Below are 17,230 nucleotides of genomic sequence, written 5' to 3' on the forward strand. Positions count from 1 at the left end.
TGTCAAAAACGTCTGGACAACCTGATGCTGGATTACAGGTGCAGACGAGCATCAGAGATTCATGTTCTCACATTACAGAGGATCAAACTCTTTCTTTTGCTTTTCAAATGACGGTGTAGAGTCCTTCTGACAGCATTGACGAGTCATAAAGCTTCAAACATTTGCCTTTTGATTCCCAATGGGAAAGCAATTACAGCATACAATAATTTTGATTTCATGCCACAGGTCTCTGAATATGTTGGCAATGCTATAATTACAACCATAATGGTGTTTCAAGAGAGTTGAAAAAATAAAATTGCACATTTGTAATTATTATAACAACACAGTGCCTATAAGACAATCAATTAATTGGATTTCTTCTTCAGGTCAGACTGGTGTGAGTGATTTTCAACTGAATGTTGGCATAATTCATTCTTAAAGAAGCGTTTTTCACATTTATGAAGATAACTATGATCTAAAAGACACGAGTGTGCTATTTAACTACCTTTACAGTGGATCCCAATCCTGCTGGATTGATAGCCATTCAAAATGGCTTTTCCCTCAAGACCCAGTCTACCTCATGAAACCACATCTACCTCAAAAACTAACGCTGTGCTAAAAAGTGCCTTGTCAGTAGTCTTTAAACCCCTCTAACAATCCGGCCACCTTCACAGGTTCCTCCTCCACCTCCGCCGCGACAATCCGAGCCTTTAACGCGGAGAATGAGCTTCGTTTACAAAGAGAGCCAACGTAAGCATGTCAACCAGACCCCATGTTCCCAGCCCCGTGTGATAGGGCCTTGATTTATAGAGGCTCTCATTGGTGCCGTGTAAATCCTGTAGAAGTCCAAGAGGTGTAGAGGACTAAATGTTGGGTGTTTTTTCACAGTAGCTCGTGTTTTTTCCGTGCTAACTTGGCGTGGAACATTCCTGCGATGTAGTGATGTACTGTTGTAAATCACACAGCCTTGCTCTGTCATTGTGCTTGTGCTGTTTTAAAACCCTTTCTTTAACTTTTTACTTTATTAAAACAAAACCAATTGTAAATTCATATAAACCACAAACATTTCAGTTTAAAAGATCATAAACACATACAATCTAATCAATGTGACCATAAATCTGCATTAAAATTGAGAAATACCCGATCGGTATACGGTAAGTACGTAAGCACATACTCTTCCAGCAACAAAGTGGTTCAGATGAAGTGTGTGGTCGGAAACATGTTATGTGTGTGTGTGTGTGTGTGTGTGTGTGGGCCAGTAAAGAGATGAGTGCACCTTCGGGAAAAATCTAAGCCATTTTTCGCCTCCTGTCTTATTATAGACTTGATTTTTATCCTATTAGATTATTCGAACAGCTGGTGAGGACAGTGAGCTTAGTGGGTCTCTAACACATCCAAAAACGGCACTGTCCCATTCCATCTAATCGTCTTTCTCTCTATTTTCCTCCTACATACTCTGACTTCAATCTCTTGTTCGTACCACGGGTTCGCTTCATCTCATTCTTTTTTTCTTTTCTTCTTTCTATGGGGACTGTGGAGGCGCCTTAGTCACTTGCAGTCCGTTAAATTGCACATGTTAGTGTGAATGGAGCTTGATGCAGTTTGAAAGGCAGTTAACCTCTAAGTGAAGATGCTGGCTGGGCTGATAGCTGTAGCGGAGGCACCCCATATGGTCCCAAATGGATGAAGGACTGGTACCCTGTGTTCAATCTATTCACGCTAATGGGGATCCTACAAATGAACACAGCGGGGAACTTGAGAGCAGAGGAAGGCAACGGTCTGGCTCTTGAAATATGTATTAACTGAAAACTTCTACTCTTACTCCCACAGTTGTATGAAAGTGTAACATCATACATATATGCGTGGGGTTAGTAATAATACAAGATTTGAACAAACCCCTAAAACTATATTTTATACTATTTTATACTAACTTATGCACGTATCTTATTAAACGAATTTATCTCAAACTTCCTTGGAAGGAAGATTGATGTATGGTTTTTGGAAGTAAAAAGTATGAATTGCCATATATTTTACAGTTCATTCTACATAATACTCAAAAAATGCATGTACGTTCACAGTAAATAATTAAAATTGAAAAAATAAAATGTACAAATATATGTGCCACCATGTAATTTAACATTTCAATATTTGTTGACAAAGTTTTGTAATCAGATCTTTACATTTTGCTATTTCCACAGTTTTTTTAACCATAGAATGAGGGAACAAATTAATACATTTACAACAAAAAGCTAAGTAACTCGTACGCACAATTGAATAATTTGTTCCCTCGTTTTACCAAATCGTGGCCACATTGTAATAATTTGTTCAATGAATTAGTTCAACGTGGCCACGATTTACTCATAAGAAGTCGTAGGAACGAAAAACTTAATTCATGGCTATGATTTAACTAAAATTAATTAATATATTTGTACATCATTGCCATTACTAAAACAGGAAATTAATTCTTAATTTGTGGAAACGCATTCTTAATTCGTGGCCATTATATATATAACATTTGACCCACTTTTTGGGTGAAAAAAACCCATGCAACAACCCAGAACACCCTATAGCTACAATACTTGTTGTTAATGTTGCAAATTATTCATGCCAAAATACATTATGGTGAACTCATTTGTAATCTGGACAACATTGCTAGCTTTTTTATATGTATAAAAATGTGATTGCAGCTAAAATATGTATCCTAGTTTGAGTCACCTACTCAAATTGCTGTCTATAGGTGTTAAAGGCCTTCATCTACAATTTGAAAGTTTAATCCAAACCATTACGTTTTGTGACCCCAATCAAACTGCTTTCTAGTACAAATGGCTCATTAAAACTTCCAAAACCATATAGCACTGATAATGTATAGAAACAGTGCAAGGTGGTCTCATGAATCAAAAACTGTAATTGTCTCGCTGTAAAGGTTATGCTCTTAACGTTTATCAGTGCTCAGCACAGTGTGTGTGATTATAAGCGCGTATTAGTGCATGTGAGTGTTTACCTAATCTTAGCGTGTTTGCTTATGCCTCGTTGAAACCGTTTCCCCCGCGGTTGAGTTGAATTATTGGTATCAGAGCCCAACTGTGAAGTTTTGAAACAATTTGCTCTAGTGAGGGCGAGTAGCAGATGCTTTGCCCGACATTCACCATCTCTCTCTAGATTCCTCGTTTGTTGGAGCTTCATCTAGAGACCTCTATGGCATTCATTAAATAACTGATTTTGTGCGGTCTTGTATTTGCCTTTTGTCCACGCAAAATTAGCCCCAAAATGATATTTTCTTTACAGAGTATTGTGTTGACCAAACTTGAAGCAGATGCACCATCAAACAGCTTAATGAAGGGGCTTAATGCTGGGATGGGACTCTTACACACTCACACACACACATCAAAATGCTAATTTGCAGTCTGTGCCAATTAAGACGTAATTAGTGAGATATGTCATGTCTGCAGATTTGGCCATGTTGGTCTCTGTTCTCGCTGCATTGTAGCTCGGCTCATATCTGGATCATGGCATAGAAGGGATAATATTCATTTTAGTGACAGTTTTGTGTCTATTTTGCCCTTTTGTGGTTCTTTTAACATTGAACAGAGTAGAATAGATTACAGACTATTAGCCAAGCTGACATAATGCCGTATAACTCAAGCTGTAGTTGTCAAGGCAGAGAGACCAGATAAGGCTTTTAGCGCATTATCCTTTATACATAATGTATGACTTTATAATGGAGGGAACACAGAGGTCATGTATGCAATGAAAGTGACCGCATACATCAACATTTATTGTGGTTATCCGATCATATTTAATACTGCATTGGAGTTAAAATACACACATTTCACTGAAACAAATGGTCTAATCTGTACATTATGCCAACATTCTGGCCATGTATTCTGGTTTGGAGACCCCGAAGCTCACTGATATCTCCTCCTGTAATGTATAAATGTAGAGGGGAGAATTAACTAAGATAGCGTTGTTTACGTGCATGCTGTCTGCGGTGTTTTAGCACCAGTTAATTTAAGAAATTATGCCAAATCAGGTATACAATTATGCATTAATTAATTAAAATTCAATGCAAGCATGCCCTCTAAAATAGTGGTTAACGCAATTAACATTTTGTTCCTTGGCAACTATTGTTCATTTTGTAATGAGTTCAAGTTTTGAGTGTCAGATTGCCATTTGATCATCTTTTGACGACTTACTACATGCCAATATGGCAGAAAAAATGTTTAGTGATTTTTTTTGTGCTTTCAGGTCATTTCGTGAAGTTCGTATTTACGAGTTGGGAAGTTGTGTTTATGACATCAAGTCACTTTTGTCAGAGCAAAATGGCGGTGTAGCTTCTCTCATTTAACTACACAAAAAAACTAACGTTTTTTTAACTGTAGCCTACTTCTAGAAAACGAATAACAAAGTTTGTGCGTGTGTTTAACTTTTTTATGTTATTAATTAAGCATATCACATATATTCTGATAATATATTATGTTATATATGCTATTATTATATATTATGTTATACATGCTTTTATCAGGGTTGCCAGGTTCGCTTCAACCCGCTGACTAAAAAACAACCCATGGCAACAATGTAAAAGTTTGCCAATTCCACAGGAAAACGGCGGACTTGGCAACACTGGCAATTATATTTTGTACAGGCAATTAGCTTACTTCATTCTAAATAAAAAGTCACTGCTAAAAAACCTATATGTATTGTGGTATTCCGCCATGTTTCTCACTGACCCCCAACTCGTATCGGGGCTCAGAGAAAATCCAGTTTCCCACTTGTATTTATGACTTTGTGGTGGCGTTCATGTGCGTTCAAACCGTAAATACGATCTTTCTGACATGACTTGAACGCACCATTACCCCAGACACTCATCTCTGACAGAGGCCTTGTCGTGCTGTACTCATTCCTCTTCTGTGTTGCACACCCATGTTGTTTTACTCAATCCATTCACTCAAAAAAAAAGAAAAAAAAAAGCTGAGTTTTTTTCAACCCATGTTTGGGTCAAATATGGATTAACTCTTTCCCTGCCACTGACGAGTTATCTTGTCTTTTATGAGAAAAAGCTTCCCTGCCATTGACGAGATTGTACGGCTTTCTGTGTTATCACTGTTATAAGGCAGGGGGCGCTATTACGCATCACCTGATCGAGTACAGTATCTCCAGATCAAAACAAACAAATGAAACGAGTGATCTCATGTAAGCAGATGCGCATGGAAAGGAATGTGATAATCAACAATAAACACCATATAAATCAAAACGGCCTAATGTTACAAAGTGAAATGTCGACCCAGGAAATGGTTAGGACTGTTGTTGACAGGTGTTGATGGCCTCAATGTACTCCATCTATGTTTTGATCATCGTTCTGAATCCGATCCAGATGTAGAATTTGACAAAAACACGATTTTCTCAGCTTTTTGCTCCAAATTAAGCTAGAATTAAACCTTTTTTTTAAGCAGAGGGTTCTTTTTTTAAATAAATTGCATGTTTAGATATTCATACAACAAAATATTCTGTGGGCCATTCTTTTTTGTTAAAATTACCAAAAAACGCTGGCGGGGAAAAAGTTTCAATTTAACTAAAAACCAATTAAACCAATGGTTTGTTTTGTTCATATTTGACCCAAACATGGGTTGAAACAACCCAGCATTTTGTAGTGTGATTGTTATATGCTTTTTTTTCTGGATTTTGACCTACTGCTTATGATTTTGTTTATTGTTGCTGCATTGTTTTGCATTTGTTTGTTGGTCATAATGCACTGCTGCCTGTCTTTGTCTTTCCTTGGTTTGAAACTACATGTTTTCTGTCATAGTTTGACTGTAGCCAGGCAGTCAGCAGACCCAAGGGCGACAAACAGAGAAAAGGTAACCAAAAAAGAAATCCCATCCAGAGAGCATTGTGTCTGAGCCACGGCACTCCTAGAGAGTGTTTCTTTTTGTCCTTTCCAACCTATAGTCTCCATAGAAACTTCTAGACCAGTACAGAACTCCCACGGCGACTAAACTTGCTCTCCCCCGCTGCCCTGCTGCTGTAGGCACTGCTCCTTTCACATCTTTCCTTTGCTTCAGTGTGCAACAGCCGACGACTTCTCTGACCTGTGCTTTCTCATTTGTGTGCTGGACACATACTGTAGGTTGTGGTCACTGCTGTGTTGCTTTCTGCACTCACCTATAACTAGTCCTTGAATCCAAAGGAGTGTCTTTGTGTGGAGGAGAGATACAGTTGTAAACTGTAGAAACATAAATGGTGAATCTTTCCTGGGTATAAACTAACTTTTGTGGGTAAAAAAAAGAATGAAAAATGCTATGGAATGATGACTGAATGTAATGCAGGAATGGATGAGGAACATCAAAGGAGTGATTCGAATAATAGCAGGCTACATTCATTTTCATATGCTTTATCAGCACTCCAGGGTAGTTCAGACACACTGGCTGCATCCGAAATCGCATTTTCTCTTGAGAAGCTACTTATTTTGAATAAGTAATTACTCTGTGACCGCTAAAAAGGTATGTTCTGGTTTGAATGTGTGTAGTATGAATGTAATCTGGATGTACTACATTCGCCATGTTGCCCTTGTCACGTGACAGCGTCACCGCCATTCACAAATCCTCTCCCGTGGCCTCATGGGATAGTAAAGTGTCCATTGTATGCACACTTCAGAATCTCCCTGGAAGTAGTAGGTGATCCGGGTACTTTTTGTCTGTTTTATGAGTACTGTAAATTCAGTAGGGATATATGCGATTTCGGATGCAGCGACAGATTATATGTGTTTTTGCAGATGTCATTCGTACCCATGCCCACTTTCAGGAGACAGGAAAAAGAGTTAGAGAGTGAAATCCACTTTTAAATTACATAAATTACATTAATCTGTAATGTTCTCTGTAAGGACTTGGTAAACAATTTGTAAAGACAGAATAGCTTTTTTCCTAAATGTATGATCTGCCTACTAAAGCCGCCTTTCCACTGCACACGACAGCCGTTGGACCGGAAGTCATTCATTTCCAATCGAGAGTAGTACGGGAGCTGCGTGGAGTTCCGATCATATGCGTATACCGAAATTTCGTATCGGATGTGTTGAAATATCTGAACTTCTGCGGCTAGACCGTATGCGACCGGTCGACCGGATGTGATGTATTCTAATCAAAACTATGAGCGCGAAGCTAGAATTACCAATATCTTAACACTTTAACATCATTCAGATGTATTTAGGGTCATTTATTTTGTGTGGATATATTCATGCATGCATTACATTCATTAAAATCATTAATTTTACCATTGTGAATAGTCGAGGGTAACGGTTGCTTCATGACCAATTTCAAAGTATTGTACGACTGACACTAGGGGCGAAATGCGACAATCGTATGCGAATGTCGTGTGCAGTGGAAAGGCGGCTTAAGACAGCGTCATATGTGCACTCCTGATTCCAAAAGGAAGACAGAAACATTTTGTTGACTAATTTCTAAGGTAGCCTCATATCAAACTTGCACAGAAACATGTGCCTCATCGCAAGGACAAGCATGACATATGAAAACAATAGGGCCGTTTCTCAATATGCATTCGAAATTGCGTCATTGGGTTCTAGCACTACGTTATCATCAACCGTCGACATTCAATTCCACTATTTTATACTTTTATTTGTGTAATTAGTCACTGCATATAGAGTTTCTACATACTATATCGAACATTCCAAATGTCACAAATAAGGTTCTATTTCAGTAAGCATATGCTGCCTTAAGCAGGGCTCAGACTACAGGAGTTTCAGGCCGATTTATGCCCGATTTACCCCATTGGTCGGTTCCGATGTTCTGCCCAGATGATCTGATAATGTTAGGCGTTTACAGATCAAATCTTAAACCTTCCGATCTGCTCACGGACACATTGAGGCCTCCTCAACAATATCAAACTTGTTTGATATTCAGGATTTTAAACTTCCACAATAGCCAATGAGAGACAAGTTTACAAGGAGACAGAACTTTTGAAATGGCAACCGCAAAACAACAAGCAGTTATATGGGTGGACAACGGAGATGAAGGAACGACTGGTCGAAATGAGGCAACAACACGATGGCCTTTATAATGTCTCCTCATGTAATGTCTACAGCAAGTTGCCAAGACACAGCATCCATTTTGTTTGCATCCGCTTCCCCATGAGATCACGTGAGGTGCTAAATCTGGTATGATAATCTTAAAGGGGTCCTATTACAGTGCTATGCATAAGTTTAGACACCCATGCTAAAGTTGACTAAAAAGAGGAATAAAAAATCATATTTTGGAAATTGAACTTAATGCCTTAATTTAAAAAAATAGGAAAAATCCAACCTTTAAGGACACCAATTTTCTTTGTGAATGAATAATGTATCGTAAATAAATAAATGTTCTTCCTTAAAATACAGGGTGCATAAGTTTGGACACCGCTATGTTAAATTCCCATAGAGGCAGGCAGATTTTTATTTTTAAAGGCCAGTTACTTCATGGATCCAGGATACTCTGCATCCTGATAAAGTTCCCTTGGCCTTTGGGATTAAAATAGCCCCACATCATCACACACCCTTCACCATACCTAGAGATTGGCATGGAGTACTTTCCATAAGATCATCTCTCAATGCAAATCAAACCAGCTGTTAGGCTAACTGAAATAAAACCATGCCAATCTCTAGGTATGGTGAAGGGTGTGTGATGATGTGGGGCTATTTTAATCCCAAAGGCCAAGGGAACTTTATCAGGATGCAGAGTATCCTGGATCCATGAAGTAACTGGCCTTTAAAAATAAAAATCTGCCTGCCTCTATGGGAATTTAACATAGGGTTGTCCAAACTTATGCACCCTGTATTTTAAGGAAGAACATTTATTTATTTACGATACATTATTCATTCACAAAGAAAATTGGTGTCCTTAAAGGTTGGATTTTTCCTATTTTTTTAAATTAAGGCATTAAGTTCAATCTCCAAAAGATGATTTTTTATTCCTCTTTTTAGTCAACTTTAGCATGGGTGTCTAAACTTATGCATAGCACTGTATGCTTTTTCACTTTTTCAACTAGTCTGTGATGTTGCTGTTTGAGCATAAAAAAACATCTGTATGGTTACAAAGCTCAAAGTACACTCCGAAGCGAGATATTTCATTTAACAGAATCCCCTTTTCAAGAACTACAACGAACAGCTTATTTGGACTACAACATGATTTTTCCGTATCTTATGAAGTCACGATGTCCCTCATTTAAATAATATACGCCCACGGAACACGCAAAAAAGGGGTAGAGGTCTGATTTAGCTGCGTTAGAGAAGACAGTGTTGTTGCTATGTCAAAGATATATTTTTTCATCCCGTTTCCAAAATTCATTTGTTTGACCTTCCTAAGGCTGACGAACTGGTTAAAATTGGTTTTAAACACTGTTCCTGAACACTATAACCCCAACGTTTATCTGTGCGCTGCACATTTTATGGAGAACAACTTGTTTTCTGTTGCTTTTGTAAGACGGTTCACTGCTCTATGATGAAAACACAGTTATGGAAGGGTGGTACATTTCCCAAACATGCCATGCCGCTGCCATTCACAACACACTGGGCCAGCTAACCAATCACATCACATTTCATATTTCGGAAGGAGGGGCTTCATCTAAATCGCAGTGTTTGAGCCAGACTGGGGAGAGAGGTGCTGTAATAATGTAAAATATGTGCATTTTTTTCATATTATAGTACACCCCATAAACAAAATCTAGACTTTTTGAAAGGGCATAATAGGACCCCTTTAAGAATATCTTTTAGTATGTGATGCACCATGAATTTCAAATCTTGTAATGTGTGCAGGTTTGAGACTTAAAGGAACACTCCTCTTTTTTTGGAAATAGGCTAATTTTTCAACTCCCCTAGAGTTAAACAGTTGAGTTTTACCGTTTTTGAATCCATTCAGCCAATATCCGGGTCTGGCGGTAGCACTTTTAGCATAGCTTAGCATAGATCATTGAATCTGATTAGACCGTTAGGATCTCTCTCAAAAAATTGACAAAAAGAGTTTAGATATTTTTCCTATTTAAAACTTGACTCTTCTGTAGTTTACTAAGACCGACAGAAAATAAAAGTTGCGATTTTCTAGGCCAATATGACTAGGAACTATACTCTCATTCCTGCGTAATAACAAAGGAACTGTGCTGCCGTAGCAGGCGTAATGATATTACAAACTTAGTCGAACTTAGCGCCGGATACTTAGTCGAAACTCTTTGGTATAGATGCTAAGCTGTGCTAAAAGTGCTACCGCCAGACCCGGCGATCGGCGGAATGGATTTGAAAACGGTAAAACTCAACTGTTTCCTTTAATCAGCATCAGAGTGTTCCTTTAAAAGAAAGAAAATCTGTGAAAATTCTCCTTATGTGCGTGATGCAACCAGAATTCACAATCGGTTAAGATTTAAAAACTCCTGTAGTCTGAGCCCGGCTTTAGAAGGTAAGCAGCAGGATTTGAATCTCCATGCCCTTTTTGCCTCCAAAACATCACAGAATCTCCTTCCCTTTAGCGTGCAGTGTTAAGCTTCCTTTTCCTCTACTGCAGTGTTTCAATACAGACGTGGTTCATACATGCTGAAGTTAGCAGTCACCTCTCTTGTCATATGCTGAGATAGTGCTGTAGACGTTTAAGTCGTCTCTGTCTTTGTGCAAAAGAAATATGGGGGATGGAGCGCGCAAGCCTCCAAGACTGAATCTATAGACAGACTCCTCCATCAAGGTAACAAAAATTCAAACAAACATCGCTTCCCCTCAGACATGTTTTGTGACTGTGATCCTCCCTCCTTTTCTCTCTCTTTCTCTTTCACTCTGTGCTCTCTGTCTGTCTTTCTCTCCCTCTCTGTCTCTCTTCCTTTATTTTTCTTTCCTCCCATCCTCATTTTTATTGCAACAGAGGGAAAAGCGATGGAGCATTTCGTCTGCCGGAGGTGAAAAGAATTCTTCGAGTGTAAGTAGAAAATCCTGATGAGGAGAGATGGAGAAAGCGAGAGGAAGTGAAGGAAGGTTGCTGCGAGTAGAGCGATCGAGAGGAAGAGAGATGGAGGGGAAAGGAAATACGCAAGAGCAGCACAATCGCGTTAGCATTCTCTTAGGAATAAAGTCGGGCTCCTCTTCAGCATTAACAACACTTCTGCTCGACAAAATGTTCCTTCTTCAGCGTTTAGCATGCAAATTGGCTGCCAGATTATGCTTTTTGTATCCATTTTGCCTACTGTCAGCCTGTTACATCGGGTGAATTATAATCAGGCTGCTATCGCCCCCTTGTGGATGGAAACTTGCTTACACGAGCCAACAAACTCAACCAGAGTTTGTGAATGAGAGCCAAAAGAGAAGACATTCTGTTTACTCTGCTTGGAAATATTGTTATAATGTTCATGTGTGAGTTTAGTGTCTGTCTGTGTGTGTGAGTGCTCATATTTCCATTTCCCTGAGGAGTTTATAAGCCCCCCCCCCCCCTTCACAAACACTCACGAACAAGAGGGAGGCAGAGAAACTTATTCTCAGTCATACCACAGACGAGTCATTTACGTGGTGTTTTCCAATCTTCCCGATCCGTCACACGCGCAATCAGCGGGCGTTTGAGCTGAGGGGGAGCCGACAGCAACCCTGTAATTGATCGCCTCAAACGTTTCGAGATATGCAGGTTCATACATCTCATTTTCGGGGGAAGTTGGGAATAGATTCAAGAGGAGGGGAACGGGCGAGATGAATCCGTCAGGTCTCAACAGAGTTCCCTTCGAATGGCCTGGCTTTGGCTGTCTCTCTTTTTTTTTTATTCTTACAATCCTAACCTCATATTTCCTCACTTTTTGTATGTGCTTAGATTAATCTGCCCCTACTGTATAATGCAATTTAGCTAGCATTAAGAGGCCGTATAGCTGTAGGATACATCATTAGTCTCAATGGGATGGAGAGTGTATGTGTTCCGGCCATCTGAAGTAATGAACACCTGGAATAGCCGGGTATAAAACGCAGCACAGGCCAACACTAATGCCGATGAGCAAGTCGCTCCATATGTTGTATAGACGAGTTGTAATGTACCAAGACTATAACGGCATTTAGTCTTTATGCTTCTGTTGTAACGTGCATTCAGGCGTATTAAATGCGAATTACAAATGCCTGAGCACATTTCCATTAGTTACGGCCCAGACAAGATAAAATGTTGTTTTTCAGCCTCGCGATGCTCCTGGCAGGTCTAAAAAATTACCATGGTAGTGATAGTTTCTTCCAGAATACCATTATGAGTGATATTGTTATAGCACTGTAAAATTAAAAATGGGATCAACACAATTATTATAAGTGTGTTGTTGTTAGAGTGGTGCCCAATGTGTATGTGTACATAGATTTTTTAAAGGGGTGGTAAAATGCCATTTTCACAAGATGTCAGATAAATCTCTGATGTCCCCAGAGTGTGTGTGTGTGTGAAGTTTTAGCACAAAATACCCCACAGATATTTTTATATAGCATGTTAAATTTGTCACTTTTTGAGGGTTTGCAAAAACGCACCGTTTTGTGTCTGGCCCTTTAAATGCAAATGAGCTGCTGCAGAGGGCAGGGTTTCAAGAGGTCTTGTGTGTGTTAGCAGCTGCGATTACCTCACGCACACACACACTAAAATTACATAAACTGTTCTGCCTTTAATGTTAAAACGGAGTCAGATAATGATGGAGAGACTCAAGAAGAAGTGAGAACATGTATAATGGGATGTCTCTGAATGGTTAGTTGATGAATTTATGTTGCTGATGTGGAGTTAACTATCTTCAATTAGCATATTCTGTCATGGTAATCTATAAATCGCTCGTATAGGAACTGTTGTGAGATGATTGTGTGTGACTTTCTGTTGCATGTGAAAAGATGGATGCTAAAGTTTGAGCTGACTCACAAATGTGCTCGACTATAACAACTTTTCCTCTTCTCAACATGGACTGTGTGTTCCCGGGGGCGGGGCTTATGTTTAGGGTTGCTGATGTCACTAACCCGGGAGGAATGTCGTGTAGTCCATACCAGCCGTTAAAAGCAAATGTTTTCCTTTGCTGTGAACTTTGAGCGTTGTAACTTTGCAGATGTTGTTTATGATCAAACAGCAACATTACACACTAACTAAAGTTAGAAAAGTGAAATCATACTTTACCACCCCTTTAAACTCAATAAATAAACATTTGATTTATGTTCATGTTTTATATACATTATATTATATTTGATCAAAATACAGTAAAAACTGTAATGTTGTAAAATATTATTACAAATTAAAAAAACATTTTTTTATATTTTAATATATTTTCAAATGAAATGTATTCCTGTGATGCAAAGCCAAGTTTTCAGCAGTATTCAGTGTCACATGATCCTGAAATCAATATAATATTCTGATTTTCTGCTCAAGAAACATTTATTGTCATTACCAAAGTTGGAAACATGTTTTGCTGCTTAATATTTTTTTTTTGTGGAATCCACGTATACCAGATGTGGGCCGGATCTGGGCCGACACTTTGTTGCTGTCTGGGAAGATAATTATCGATAAATAGAAAGCTCAAAAGAACAGCATATTTGAAATAAAAATCCTTTGTAACGTTATTGATCAATTAATGCGTATTTGCTGAATAAAAATATGAATCAAAAAAAAAATCGTACTATCCCCAAGCTTTTAGTGTGTATACTGTATAACTTTGGGTTAGCCACCACTTTAATAATAAAATGCATTTCTAAACAATATAATCGAATTACAACCATGTACATTTTACACAATGGGTTCCTGGAAATACATGCATCTTTAAAAACTATAACCACCGTGATACTTTGTGTGAGAGAATGTTTGAGGTTAAAGAAGGTGAGCAACTTTCATGCTCGGGTTTTAATTTAATTTTTTCTCTTTCCTTTTGTATGTGCATATTCAGGACAAGTCCACCACAGATGACCAGCGATCTTGGGACAGCTTTAAGACCATGATCCCTGAGCAGATGTGTGGCTCCAACGAACATAAGGACAGACTGGAGTTACGCAGTAAACCCTGGGACACATCCCCAGCCAACACACCTGACACATCCGAAGGAGACTTCCAGACTGAAGTGTGAAGAGAACACACACCTAACAAACTGAGAGACAACTAAACCCTCTTACGTACTCACGCTGTCAGTGATCTTCAGCAAGACGTGTTCTAAAGGATTCTGTACTTGTTTACAGGTGTGAGAACAGACCAGAGATGAAGAGTGCTCTATTCTATATTTTCACACAGAGACATTAAATGAAAGAGTGGGGCCTGGAGAGTATGGTAAAACATTTTTAACAAACTGTTTCCTGTCTTGATTTTACTCCAGAAAGGATTCTCTTTCACCTGTTTGATGATTTGGGAATTTAAAAAAATAATATTTCTGCACCCTTCTTTTTTATAGAGGAACGAAAAAAAATCAGTACTGATGATTCGCACACTGTTTAATAACCCCTTAGGGTTTTTTTTTTCCTCCTTTCTGTCTTCTCATTCCTTGGATGGTTCAAGTTCCGTTTCCCTTTTTCTTGCTTTGTTTTTCCAGGGGAGAGGAAGTTTTGAAAGTATTCATTAATATGTGCCATCCTCTGCATTTTTTTTTCTCTGCATCAGGCCTACTGTACTCATATGCTTATTTTAGCTTTGTAATTTTTTGGTCCATTATTCTTTTTATTCCATTTTCTAAAAGATCTCTCTCTTTTTTTTGTACGTCTAAGCTTCAGGTATCATTTTATGGGTGGAAGTAGATCTTCATTGTCATACCGCTGTGTGATTGTGTTTTATTTCGGTTTTTCCAAAATGCTTGACAGAAAAATATTGTGCTATACAGTATGCGCGATTTAATGTCAAATTCGCATTCGTTCGCACCAGGGAAGCATCTTTGATCCATCCTGCACAAAGCAACCGAAAGAATCCACATTCCAGTCACAAAGAGCTTTTGGTGTTCCAGAACGGGCTTATCCAGTAAGATACACACTTCCAGTTGAGAGCGTTTCCATTTTGAACCCAACACAAAGGTCTGCTGTCAGGGATGGTGCTAAGTTTCCACATTTCTTCTCTATCTTTAAGTTGCTCTACATTTCTGCTCTTGCGAAAAGTAGCCCTTTGTGATGTTTTCAGTTGAAAACCAGTGATCGATTCAAATGCATTTCTGCACTCAGACTGTGAAGTTTGACAGTTGGCTTAATGCTAAGCAGACTGAAGAGGTCATCTTTGCCAACCCTCTCCTCTTTATAACCCGTTAATTAGTTGTGTTGGCTGATGTAACTCCACATGGAAGACCTGGAAAGCGAGAAAGAGAGGGCGAACGAGGGAGAGAAAAAGGTGTGGTAATTATCTTGAGGGAATAACGATTTGTCCTGACATTTTCTTACTTGGCGCGAATTTCATCTGCTCAAAGATCCCTGAAGTCAGCATATCATATAGGCACAGATGGCAAGACTAGAGCATGCCATTTCAACCTTTGCAAGTAATCTGCACTAATGGGGAACATGGGCTGCCTCGTCCCCATGAAATATCTCCAAACCACCACGGCAATTAAAACTAGTTTTTCGACTCCCTTCTCAACCGCAGTCAAGAAAGGCTGAATATTACTCTCATATTTGGGATAAGCAATATCACATGAGCCAGCCATGGCAAAAGATGATCACAGGTGTGCTGATATTCAGTACTGTAGAGTGATTGGGATATTGCTTTTAACAGTTCAATAAACAAAACGTTAATATTGTGTAACATTAGTTTCTGAATAAAATTGCTCCGTTTTTTTTTTTTTTTTTTTTTGCATATCTTTCCACCAATGAAAATAGTTCTGAAAGAAGCCAAAGCATGAAGGTTATGTGTTGCAAAAAGTGAAAAGTTCAAATGTGTTTGGACTGTATATCTGCGTCCTAAATCGAATACTTCCCTACTATATAGTGTGTGAAAAACGATACGGCAAAAGAGTAGTATGTCTGACTCTGAATACGTAGTATTCGAATAGTAGGCGAAAAGTCCCTGGATGACCTACCACTTCTGGTGAGATTCTGAAGTGTGCATTCGATGGACACTTTACTATCCCATGAGGCCATGGGAGATAATTTATGAATGGCAGTGAAGCGAAGCAACACAGCGGATGTAGTACATCCAAATTTCATTCATACTAGCCAATAACGCACTTTTATAAGGACACAAAGTACATTAAATTTAAAATGTAGTCCCTACTTAGTATGCGATTTGGATGCAGTGTATAGCCAATCAAATTAGTTTTTTTTTTATTCACAATGTTTGGAATTTAGACAAAGTCTTTGGTGAAAGGAAGTGATGTCATTTCTCTTTCTGGAGCGATTGGCAGCCTTGTCTTGAAAGATCAGTATGACAAACCAAACAGGTGAGTCAGCTATTTTAGTTCCACAAGTTGTTCTCTTCTCAACCACGCAGCTGTACACAAACCCTGCTTCATTTACAGTGCCTGTTTTGTTTTTGTTACTATTTTGTCTGATGCAGACGTCGACCGTTAAACATTCTGTCATTCCACTCTATGTCTGTCTCTGTATATGAGTGTTGGGTTTTCCATAGACGTTTACAGAGCCCTACTTATTGAAGCTGGAGAATTACACCCCAAAATCCTACTAAACTAACTATGTTTTGAAAAGAATTATGTTTTACTCTTTAAAAAAAAAAAAACTTGAGAATGGCCTTACAGTCACATCAAATTTATGAGATGTATTTTTGTGAGGAGGATGATCGTCGGAAAATGAATGGCGAACAGCTGAGTGTGGACGTATTGAAGAATGAATATGTTTCATTGGACTTCCTGATCTGCAGGATGTTTTCTCCATGGCTTGACATGTTTGAAACTTGTGGATCCTCCCCTTGCCAGCACACACAATCCCATTGGCTAAAGAAGATGGCTATCACAGAGAATCCTCCTTGCACCATTTAAGTTTTTTATACATAAGATTGTACAAAGTAGTCCTCTACTGTTTTCATAGTGTCTTTTTATATGAAAATAAATTTTCAAACTGGTGAACACCCTTGTAGGGTTTTTCCTCCTCGTGGTGTAGGACTGGGTGGAATGGACCAGCGTTTTACAACCTATTTAGTCATACATCTGATGCTCAATTAGAAGAGAATGGGGATGCTGTCAATCTTTTTTACTTTGTAATCCAGTGTTGTTTGAGCTGTTAATCTAAAGGCGAGACACTGCAGACAAAAACATGTTTTTTCATGCGTCAGTCAAATTTGAGATTTTGTGCTTTTCAGCTTTTCATAAAGATTTGTTTGATACTAGTAGAAAAAAAAAC

The 17,230-nt window shown here is 38.7% G+C and overlaps 1 protein-coding gene across 9 annotated transcripts in view; it reads left to right on the forward strand.

Annotated features, from left to right (window-relative positions):
* Positions 1–16,952, forward strand: part of adgrb2 (adhesion G protein-coupled receptor B2) — a 303,614-nt gene extending 286,662 nt beyond the window's left edge. For 5 of the 9 annotated variants that reach the window (XM_079591885.1, XM_079591886.1, XM_079591887.1 and 2 more), the window contains 2 exons: positions 10,863–10,916; positions 13,861–14,183. In XM_079591885.1, coding sequence (XP_079448011.1) covers positions 10,863–10,916; positions 13,861–14,037 — 231 coding nt within the window. In that variant the 3' untranslated portion in view covers positions 14,038–14,183. Of the gene's footprint in view, positions 1–10,862; positions 10,917–13,860 lie in introns of all 9 variants that reach the window. The other 4 variants (XM_079591890.1, XM_079591891.1, XM_079591892.1 and 1 more) reach the window with 2 other exon arrangements.
* The last annotated feature ends 278 nt before the right edge of the window (positions 16,953–17,230 follow it).

This window comes from Phoxinus phoxinus, assembly GCF_949152265.1.
Source record: "Phoxinus phoxinus genome assembly, chromosome: 19".
Lineage (NCBI taxonomy): Eukaryota > Metazoa > Chordata > Actinopteri > Cypriniformes > Leuciscidae > Phoxinus > Phoxinus phoxinus.